This window comes from Haliotis rufescens, unplaced genomic scaffold, assembly GCF_023055435.1.
Source record: "Haliotis rufescens isolate VD_foot unplaced genomic scaffold, xgHalRufe1.0.p SCAF_8, whole genome shotgun sequence".
NCBI lineage: Eukaryota > Metazoa > Mollusca > Gastropoda > Lepetellida > Haliotidae > Haliotis > Haliotis rufescens.
This window is the reverse complement of record NW_025964372.1, coordinates 1,217,627-1,229,205: the sequence shown is the minus strand read 5'-3', so window position 1 is coordinate 1,229,205 and position 11,579 is coordinate 1,217,627. Positions and strand designations below refer to the sequence as shown.

The following is an 11,579-nucleotide window of genomic DNA, read 5'->3' as shown; positions in this document are numbered from 1 at the left end:
TCCGGACACAAACTGAGATTCTGTCAAAAACAATAGCTGTACCATTCTATGAAATATAGATAAACACGGGAGACAGGTCCTCATATATTTAAATGAGTGTCACCTATGAATGTTTATCTTACTTTAAAAATGATTACCCGACAAAGGCGAGGAACTTTTGAAACTCAGCGCAGCGTCTAAAACTACGATGGAAGATAAAAAAGAGCCTGGTATATCCCTGAGAGGAGCTTTCCTAGAGAAAGCATGGCGGCCACGAGAAAGTTGGACTGCAAAGATCTGCACGCTTACTTGAAAACCTTACACACGTCCATCCTAGACAGACTCTACAGCCACCCCGCGACATGCTTAGCGGTGTTTAGGTACCTGCTAGGAATTAACATTCAGTTCCTTACTCCATTCGAGTAATCAGATAGCCATTGATGTATCAAAATGCCGTGCCTTGACATTTCTTGGAATTTTGGAAATGTTTGTTTACGATGTTTATCTTCAATCTTAATTCTAAATATATCTTCTATACATTCTAATATCTGCCTTACTTTGGTTAACGCTATCCCATTAGCCGCTAGGTTCAAGCGAAATAGTTACAATATGATTAAACCTGCTGAAATGTTAAACAAACTCTCATCTTGCCCGAAAACAAATCGCCAAAGGGAAATGTCATGTGACATAAGATAAGAGTGTGTTAGATTTAATATAAGTATTGGGTGTCCAAAATTAGTACATTTAATCATTGTACATAAACGGTATCCTCCCAAAACGTAGACCTGCCAAAACGCAGACCCGTTAAAACAACACTTATTATGGCTGGTTGCATCAGTATTTAGTACCCTGTATACCCTTAAGTAAAATGGTATCACCCATGTAACAAACGGTATCCTCCCAAAACGCAGACCCGTTAAAACAACACTCGTTATGGTTGGTTGCATCAGTATTTAGTACCCTGTATACCCTTAAGTAAAATGGTATCACCCATGTAACAAACGGTATCCTCCCAAAACGCAGACCCGTTAAAACAACACTCGTTATGGTTGGTTGCATCAGTATTTAGTACCCTGTACCCTTAGTAAAACCTTTCTGGGACAAGACATACTCAACTTTCGTAAGTCCGGCCATAGCTTAATTGTACGAGGTTGAAGCTCATGTTCAAATATATTTATATGTTATACCATACACAAGAGAAGGAAGTATTAGTGATTGAGAACATTTGGTATATTCTTACACAAATCCCACAACTTGTTTAAAGGTAATGTTTGAATAAGATTTGTGATGTACCGGGAGCAGATTAAAGAAAGGAGGAGTTTTTTAAGACACTGTTGTTGTCCACTACTGCTCATTGTCTCAACATATTGATAATCCCTCATAGCAGGGGAGTAGACCAGTCCATTCATTAATTAGGTGTGACTAGCATGGCCCAATTAATTAGTGAGCTAATTTTAACTGCTTTTTGGGAGGTCTGCATTTTTTTTTTTTTTAAATACCGAAAAAAAGGTCACGATGAATAATAGACTATATTTCTCTGATTGGTTGATTATAGAATGGGTGGGACTTGTGTGGCATCCTTGTGCTGAACGATGTCGCTGATTTCCTATTGCATCTAATATTGTTTTTGATGATTAAATAATTAAGCAGTGAATTTATTGTTGATGTACCATATTTATTTTTAAGAATTTTCTTTAATGTTTTTGCATTTATGGAGTTATGCACATATTGACACAGTGTGCAAAATTTATTTTACACCTCCATAAATGCAAAATATATTGAAGTCAGTTAACTAAACTGTACTGTCCAGCTGAAATGATCCATTTTATTAAACCATGTTGAATCGTATATCAACAGGAATTGTATAACAAAATGCAATAAAAAGAAATAATATAAATTAAAAAGTATCATGTACCCGGGTCTGGCTATGCAATCAATAAATTTGCAAAGCGTTAGTTTAGTTTAGAATTAAATGTGACTTTTAGCAATTAGTTCCTTTAACCTGTCGTTCATGAATTTTAGTTTTTGCCGTCTAAGGCACAATTTGCTTCCCATGGGCACTCCAGAAACCTATCCAATTACACTCACTCACTCACGTAAACTTCATAATGTTAACATGGATGGGTTTTTTCCTCTTGATTTGGTTGTTTATTTCCAATGGTGCATCCTAGTGCTGGGCAGGTTATTGCTGACTACGGCATGTTCAATGTCTGTTCCTTGTTTTCCTCAGAGAACTGCCGGAGCTGGGTCGCCACTATGTGATGAGAATTTTGTTTGTGGAGCAGCCAGTTTCCCAGACGGTTGTGGGTCAGTGGATCTCAAACAAGCACCAGGAGTGAGTAGCTTCCAGTACAAGGCATAACCAACTTAGTCTCTATTACTTGTTTGATAGGCATTACTTAGAAGTTGACGGATGACAAGATAGACACAATATTTTTATGGATAACAACTTCTTTAATACTGTGAAAAGCGACGTTTCGGTATAGATCCTGATACGGTTGTCAAGCAAGACTGAATGAGGGACATAGTGCAGAATATATATAGTAGGTGGAGGATTAACCGTAGAGGATTAACAGTAACAAAAGCATACATGAGTGGGATAACATTGGTAGGTGTGACAACAAAGGGATGATGCTATCAGAACACGATGGACAGAAAACACATAGCTAGAAGCCAATAGGGGCATGAAGCCAATAAACAGGTGATTATTGTTTGATGAGTTCATAGTAGGCGGATGGGATGAAATAGCCTTGATCTCTGTTGATTGATGGCTTGTGGCGGCGAATGTGGAATGCTTCTGTTAGTTTTCTTTTTGTGAAATCATGGAGGTTGTTGGAGAGGATTTGGACGTTGTCCCTGTTGATGTTGTGATTGGGACAGTTGCTGATATGGTCCGAGATGGCTGATTTGCTGTCGGATTTGCTGGTGGAGGTTCTCTGTCCATCGTGTTGTGACAGCATCATCCCTTTGTTGCCAACACCTACCTATGTTATCCCACTCATGTATGCCCTTGTTGTTACTGTTAATCCTCTACTGTTAATCCTCCACCTACTATATATATTCTGCACTATGTCCCTCATTCAGTCTTGCTTGACAACGATATAAGGATCTATACCGAAACGTCGCTTTTCACAGTATTAAAGAAGTTGTTATCCATAAAAATATTGTGTCTATCTTGTTAGTTTCTATTGTCAAAGGTATTCTTTGTCAATCTGGCCAAAGACAGGAGGCAAAATATAAAAATGAAGAAATATTCTGATTGTCAGGCTTTATTATTTGTTCATCATGCTCATCCAAAAAATAAGAAAATAACTTGGCAATCGCCCACAAAGAGATCTTAGCGCTAAGATGATCACAACTCCCACACTTAAACATAGACTTACGATAGTTGTAGCGTCAAGATCGCAAAGTGTGGAATACGGTTCTGGTGTTACAATGGAGATTCTATGCAATAATGGTAATGCCTCAAGATTTAAGAGACAAATTAACTGTAGGTGACTTTCAAGGAAAAACATGACAAATTAATATTAGCAGAAACATATGTAAAAATAAGAATGGCAATAATTAATGTTATTTTAACAAATATTGAACCAAATCATTGTCAGAGGACACCTTTTTTGAGGCACCTCAATTTGCTGTGTAGAGTTGCCTCCCTTAGGTGTACCTGAACGATATGATGAGGGGTTTAATCCTAGGTTTGCCTTGAATATGATTCTGTGCTACTGGGTTTCACCAAAATGGTAATTTTGGTAATGGCATTCATTGATAGGACTGTTCAAACTGGTATATACCCATGCCAATCAGTCACTGTGGAGATACCACCTGTGTTGATGATGCTTATTAGAAGATGAGCAGAGTTGCATCAAAAGCGATGTTGATGTAGCTTGATGAAAGGGTAGCGGGGATGTTTGGGGATTGGTTGTCAGGGAAGGGGTACTAATTGAGTTGTACTTGAAATGACGTTACCCAAATTCAGTGTTTGTACCTTTTGGATTCTTTCACCATCTTTGATAACATATATAAAACATTCTAATATTGTGAATGATTTCCTCAAGCACTAGTTGGAAGTGAAAGCAAAGTTTAGTTGGCTGGACATAAATATGTGTCAGCTGTTTTTGAATATTTGTGCTCATCAAATAATCAGGAGTGCCTTTATTTCTTGTTAATTGGTTTACAAAACTTTTGGCCTACAATTTATTGTAAGTGTTCAAATTCTTTTTTTAAATTCAACTTTCAGATTAGTACTGCTACAATGACAGAAAGACAAAAAAGTTTAAACATGGCCAGATACTAAAAGATAATTGATTGATTCTTTTTTGTTAAAATACAGCAGACATAAGAACAGCAAAACTTTTATTTTTGGAACATCAGCAATCTAGTGGGGGGGTGTCTAGAAAATTTTAAAAACAAGGATTAAGTTTATTTTACATCATTCTGAGGAAAAATTCCGAGAATCCAAGGAAAATTCTCATGTTTGCTACAGATTTTTATATATTGTCTGATCATGTGTTTCTGGACATCATAAGTATATTGCGAATTTAGTTGTTCTCACTTTTAGTGACAAGACTACGAATGTTTCTTAGGCTAAAAAAGAATAATAGTCTTGGTTCTCAGGCACCACCGCACATTTCGTTTTTTATTCCATTTTAAAAAAAATCAAAAAATCTGCAAACCTGAAAACATAACATCTTTACTCACCTTGCAAATACAAAAAGCGACTAGCATACTTAGTCTTTTCCATAGAACTCAAACAGCTGTAGGACATTGATGACATCACTGTGGTATACGATAACATCATCACACAAAGGTTGACATACTGCACTTCTGTGACAAGGAAACAACCTCACTGACAGAGTGCTGAGAAAACAGATGAATATTAATCAAAGCTATATGTCACTGTGTCAAATGCATTTTTTTCCAAGTTTGGCAAATGATGCTCACCAAGAAAAGCCTTCATACCCAGTGAAAATCCAGAAATTTCTGGGCTTGAAATTCCATTAATGTTTTTCAAACAATCAGATCAAGTGTGGATACAGCATTTTTGAAAAGGAGGGTGCACAAGGTTTGGGAAAGCCAGTGTGTTTAAAATAAGAAAAATTCTTGATAAACTAATAATTAATTCAAGATAAATTCTGTGTTTGTAAGCCAAAGTTTAGGAATATTATTTTTGTTGAAACATTTCTCCTAAGGGTTCAGTGATCCCCTCTGGATCTGTTTCAACACATTCAGTTTACATGTTGCCTTTGCTACTTTCAGGGAGCATCGGTTTGCAGTCAAGTCTCTGTCGGATCTGAGGGTGTGGCATGACCAGCCCCTCCCCGGGGGGATGCCTGGCTGGCTCCTTAATCACACATTCCGAAAAAACCTGAAGATTGCCTTGCTGGGAGGGTCAGTTTTGTCTTGCATTAGTGATGGGTACCACAAAAAATACAGTACCATGGTATACCCCGGTGTCTGCTCAAATACCACGGTACATACCATGGTACCTGACTAGCAGTTTTGAGAATTTCTGTCACTTCCAACTTCACTACGTAGTACATTTTTGGCACAATGACTTCTGCAAACTGTTTCCTGGATGGCACTGAATATCTTGGATCAAGAGTGTTTATGACCTCTTTAAATTCAGAACTTTCAACAATGCGATATGGTCTTAAATCTTTCACAATGAACTTCGCTATTTTGTTGGTAATATCAGTCACTCTCAGTGAACTCGATTGGTATTTTTTGGAAGTCAATCTCACAAACATGTTGGTTATTGTTTGTTGGGCTGATATCAAAGGATTTACCACATGCTTACTGTCAGTACTCGTCATAACTTGCGACTTATCAGTCGTGGGACGACATGTCATGACCGGTACGTACCACAGCTAACAGATACATGGTATACCAGTAATACAGCGCACCTCTATCTTGCATGATCGGGATCGCTCCTTGTGCTGGAACCGCCGTGGTCTTGTGGTAGAGCGTTCGCCCGGAGAGCGGAAGGCCAGGGGTTCGATCCCCGTCCGCGTCATACCAAAAGACGTCAAAAGATGGTACTTGTTGTTACCCTGTCTGGCGCTCGGCATTAAGGGGCTAAAACAAGGACTGGTCGGCTCGGAGTCAGTATACTGTGTCTGAGTGGGGTATTCATGTTAAACTGCGGCATGGTTTCTCAGTGAGCTAGCACTATAAACCGGCATCAGTCCGGACAGGTACAAGCAGCCACACACACACGTGCATGCACGTCGCTATATAATTGCAATAATCTTGGAAGCGACGTTTAACCCAATTTCACCTCACCTTCACCTCACCTTCACCTCACCTTCACCTCACCTTGTGCTGTAATAGGGGGGTGGCAGCCTGTGGCATGCTTCACTTGATTTCCAATAAAGTAAACTGCGGTTATAGTGAACTCCAAGGGGTCACTAATTCTAGTTTGTTATAACTGAAGTTCGTTGTAATCATATACACAGCACATATACAGCAAATGGGCTGGACCATAGAAACTCAGTTTGTTATATCCGTCAGTTCATTATAAGCGTGTTCGTTATAAACATGTTTTAATGTACATGTCTTTATGTTATATCATTACACATGCTCTGAAATGTATTTCTTGTGATGGTGTTAATATATGGCTTTGTCTAGTGGTGACCCCTGGACCGGTGGAGGTCCACTGCCGCAGGACAAACATGCCAAGGATGTCTCGTTCCTGGACAAATACGCCCTGGAGAGATGGGAGGTAGGTGTCCTGTAAGATGTTGTTTGTTGTTGTTGTTTGTTGTTGTTTGTTGTTTGTTGTTTAACACCACACTCAGCAATATTCCAGCTATATGACAGCGGTCTGTAAATAATTGAGTCTGGACCAGAAAACCAGTGATTGACATCATGAACATCGATCTACGCAATTGGAATACAATGACATGCATGAATCAAGTCAGCGAGCCTGACCACCCGATCCCGTTAGTCATCTCTTACAACAAGCATAGTCGCCTTTTACAGCAAGCATGGGTTGATCAAGACATATTCTAGCCCAGATCTTCACGGGGTCCTGTAAGATGAGGTAGGGATCTGTAAGATGACGTAGGATGTCTTGGTGAGATTAGGTAGGGTGTTTCGTGAGGTGTGAGATAGGGTGTCTTTCGCAGAAGTAAGTTTATCAATTTTAGTCTGTATACTCCATATACTCAGAAAGGATATTTTCTTTCAAATGAGCCAGGTAGTACTGGTCAAGCTTGCAATAGGTGGGCAGTCCTCAGGTTCAGATTTACATATGATAATGTTGCTTTTCTTGGTTCCAGTGTGTGCTTCACTTCATGGTGGGGTCGTCCGAGGGGACAGACGGTGTCAGCAAAGACATCATTGACGTGCTGCTACACAGTGGACTTATGAAGGAGTGAGTGGAGACCTAGACGACAATATACAGGGCTGACAACGATATACCACAGGGCTCACAACGATATACCACATGGTTGACAACTATGTACCACAGGGGTTGGCAACTATATTCCACAGGGGTTGACAACTATATACCACAGGGCTGACAACGATATACCACAGGGCTAACAACTATGTACCACAGGGGTTGGCAACTATATTCCACAGGGGTTGGCAACTATGTACCACAGGGCTGACAACGATATACCACAGGGCTGGCAACTATATACCACAGGGGCTGACAACGATATACCACAGGGCTGACAACTATATACCACAGGGGCTGACAACGATATACCACAGGGCTGGCAACTATATACCACAGGGCTAACAACTATGTACCACAGGGGTTGGCAACTATATTCCACAGGGGTTGACAACTATATACCACAGGGCTGACAACTATATACAACAGGGGTTGGCAACTATATTCAACAGGGGTTGACAACTATATACCACAGGGCTGACAACTATATACAACAGGGGTTGGCAACTATATTCCACAGGGCTGACAACTATATACCACAGGGTTGACAACTATATACCACAGGGGTTGGCAACTATATTCCACAGGGAATGGCCACTATATACCACAGGGGTTGGCAACTATATACCACAGGGGTTGACAACTATATACCACAGGGCTGATAACTATATACCACAGGGTTGACAACTATATTCCACAGGGGTTGACAACTATATACCACAGGGCTGATAACTATATACCACAGGGGTTGGCAATTATATACCACAGGGCTGATAACTATATACCACAGGGGTTGACAACTATATACCACAGGGGCTAGCAACTATTTACCACAGGGCTGATAACTATATACCACAGGGCTGACAACTATATACCACAGGGCTGACAACTATATACCACAGGGCTGACAACTATTTACCACAGGGTTGACAACTATATACCACAGGGCTGACAACTATATACCACAGGGCTGACAACTATATACCACAGGGCTGACAACTATATACCACAGGGTTGACAACTATATACCACAGGGCTGACAACTATTTACCACAGGGTTGACAACTATATACCACAGGGCTGACAACTATATACCACAGGGCTGACAACTATATACCACAGGGCTGACAACTATATACCACAGGGCTGACAACTATATACGACAGGGTTGACAATTATATACCACAGGGCTGACAACTATATACCACAGGGCTGACAACTATATACCACAGGGCTGACAACTATTTACCACAGGGCTGACAACTATATACCACAGGGCTGACAACTATATACCACAGGGCTGACAATTCTATACCACAGGGCTGACAATTATATACCACAGGGCTGACAACTATATACCACAGGGCTGACAACTATATACCACAGGGCTGACAACTATATACCACAGGGCTGACAACATTAATCTGCTTGTTGCAGGGAGACGTCCGAGCCGCTGCCATCCATCTCCCCAGCGGGCTTCCAGTTCCTGCTGCTTGATACAGGCTCCCAGGTGTGGTTCTTCATGCTGCAGTACCTCGAGTCAGTGGAGGTACGTCACCTTACTTCCTGTAGTCAGTGAAGGTACGTCAACTTACTTCCTGTTGTCAGTGGAGGTACGTCACCTTACTTCCTGTAGTCAGTGGAGGTACGTGTCACCTTACTTCCTAGAGTCAGTGGAGGTACGTCAACTTACTTCCTGTAGTCAGTGAAGGTACGTCAACTTACTTCCTGTTGTCAGTGGAGGTACGTCACCTTACTTCCTGTAGTCAGTGGAGGTACGTCACCTTACTTCCTGTAGTCAGTGGAGGTACGTCAACTTACTTCCTGTTGTCAGTGGAGGTACGTCACCTTACTTCCTGTAGTCAGTGGAGGTACGTCAACTTACTTCCTGTTGTCAGTGGAGGTACGTCACCTTACTTCCTGTAGTCAGTGGAGGTACATCACCTTACTTCCTGTCGTCAGTTGAGGTACGTGTCACCTTACTTCCTGTAGTCAGTGGAGGTACGTGTCACCTTACTTCCTGTAGTCAGTGGAGGTACGTGTCACCATACTTCCTGTTGTCAGTGGAGGTACGTGTCACCTTACTTCCTGTAGTCAGTGGAGGTACGTGTCACCATACTTCCTGTTGTCAGTGGAGGTACGTGTCACCATACTTCCTGTTGTCAGTGGAGGTACGTGTCACCTTACTTCCTGTTGTCAGTGGAGGTACGTGTCACCTTACTTCCTGTTGTCAGTGGAGGTACGTGTCACCTTACTTCCTGTAGTCAGTGGAGGTACGTCAACTTACTTCCTGTAGTCAGTGGAGGTACGTCAACTTACTTCCTGTTGTCAGTGGAGGTATGTCACCTTACTTCCTGTTGTCAGTGGAGGTACATCACCTTACTTCCTGTCGTCAGTTGAGGTACGTGTCACCTTACTTCCTGTAGTCAGTGGAGGTACGTGTCACCTTACTTCCTGTAGTCAGTGGAGGTACGTCAACTTACTTCCTGTAGTCAGTGGAGGTACGTCACCTTACTTCCTGTAGTCAGTGGAGGTACGTCAACTTACTTCCTGTTGTCAGTGGAGGTACGTCACCTTACTTCCTGTAGTCAGTGAAGGTACATCACCTTACTTCCTGTCGTCAGTTGAGGTACGTGTCACCTTACTTCCTGTAGTCAGTGGAGGTACGTGTCACCTTACTTCCTGTAGTCAGTGGAGGTACGTGTCACCATACTTCCTGTTGTCAGTGGAGGTACGTGTCACCTTACTTCCTGTAGTCAGTGGAGGTACGTTTCACCATACTTCCTGTTGTCAGTGGAGGTACGTGTCACCATACTTCCTGTTGTCAGTGGAGGTACGTGTCACCTTACTTCCTGTTGTCAGTGGAGGTACGTCACCTTACTTCCTGTAGTCAGTGGAGGTACGTGTCACCATACTTCCTGTTGTCAGTGGAGGTACGTGTCACCATACTTCCTGTTGTCAGTGGAGGTACGTGTCACCTTACTTCCTGTTGTCAGTGGAGGTATGTCACCTTACTTCCTGTTGTCAGTGGAGGTACGTGTCACCATACTTCCTGTTTTCAGTGGAGGTACGTGTCACCTTACTTCCTGTAGTCAGTGGAGGTACGTCACCTTACTTCCTGTAGTCAGTGGAGGTACGTGTCACCATGCTTCCTGTAGTCAGTGGAGGTACGTCACAATACTTCCTGAAGTCAGTGGAGGTACGTCACCTTACTTCCTGTTGTCAGTGGAGGTACGTGTCACCATACTTCCTGTTGTCAGTGGAGGTACGTCACCTAACTTCCTGTTGTCAGTGGAGGTAAGTCACCCTACTTCCTGTTGTCAGTGGAGGTACGTGTCACCATACTTCCTGTTGTCAGTGGAGGTTCGTGTCACCTTACTTCCTGTTGTCAGTGGAGGTACGTCACCTTACTTCCTGTTGTCAGTGGAGGTACGTCACCATACTTCCTGTTGTCAGTGGAGGTACGTGTCACCTTACTTCCTGTTGTCAGTGGAGGTACGTCACCGTACTTCCTGTAGTCAGTGGAGGTACGTCACCTTACTTCCTGTTGTCAGTGGAGGTACGTCACCATACTTCCTGTTGTCAGTGGAGGTACGTGACCATACTTCCTGTTGTCAGTGGAGGTATGTGTCACCATACTTCCTGTTGTCAGTGGAGGTACATCACCTTACTTCCTGTTGTCAGTGGAGGTACGTCACCATGCTTCCTGTTGTCAGTGGAGGTACGTGACCATACTTCCTGTTGTCAGTGGAGGTACGTGTCACCATACTTCCTGTTGTCAGTGGAGGTACGTCACCCTACTTCCTGTTGTCAGTGAGTGGAGGTACGTCACCTTACTTCCTGTTGTCAGTGGAGGTACGTCACCTTACTTCCTGTTGTCAGTGTAGGTACGTCACCATACTTCCTGTACTCAGTGGAGGTACGTGTCACCTTACTTCCTGTTGTCAGTGGAGGTACGTGTCACCATACTTCCTGTAGTCAGTGGAGGTACGTGTCACCGTACTTCCTGTAGTCAGTGGAGGTACGTGTCACCATACTTCCTGTTGTCAGTGGAGGTACGTCACCTAACTTCCTGTTGTCAGTGGAGGTTCGTGTCACCATACTTCCTGTTGTCAGTGGAGGTACGTGTCACCATACTTCCTGTTGTCAGTGGAGGTACGTGTCACCTTACTTCCTGTAGTCAGTGGAGGTACGTGTC

At 42.4% G+C, this 11,579-nt stretch overlaps 1 protein-coding gene across 1 annotated transcript in view; it reads left to right on the top strand.

Annotated features, from left to right (window-relative positions):
- The first annotated feature begins 145 nt into the window (after nucleotides 1–145).
- The window catches only part of LOC124121283 (general transcription factor IIH subunit 4-like), a 28,584-nt gene continuing 17,150 nt past the window's right edge, over nucleotides 146–11,579 (top strand). The window contains exons 1-6 of the mRNA XM_048389882.1: nucleotides 146–359; nucleotides 2,210–2,314; nucleotides 5,236–5,367; nucleotides 6,607–6,700; nucleotides 7,260–7,354; nucleotides 8,819–8,930. Coding sequence (XP_048245839.1) covers nucleotides 244–359; nucleotides 2,210–2,314; nucleotides 5,236–5,367; nucleotides 6,607–6,700; nucleotides 7,260–7,354; nucleotides 8,819–8,930 — 654 coding nt within the window. The 5' untranslated portion in view covers nucleotides 146–243. The remainder of the gene's footprint in view (nucleotides 360–2,209; nucleotides 2,315–5,235; nucleotides 5,368–6,606; nucleotides 6,701–7,259; nucleotides 7,355–8,818; nucleotides 8,931–11,579) is intronic.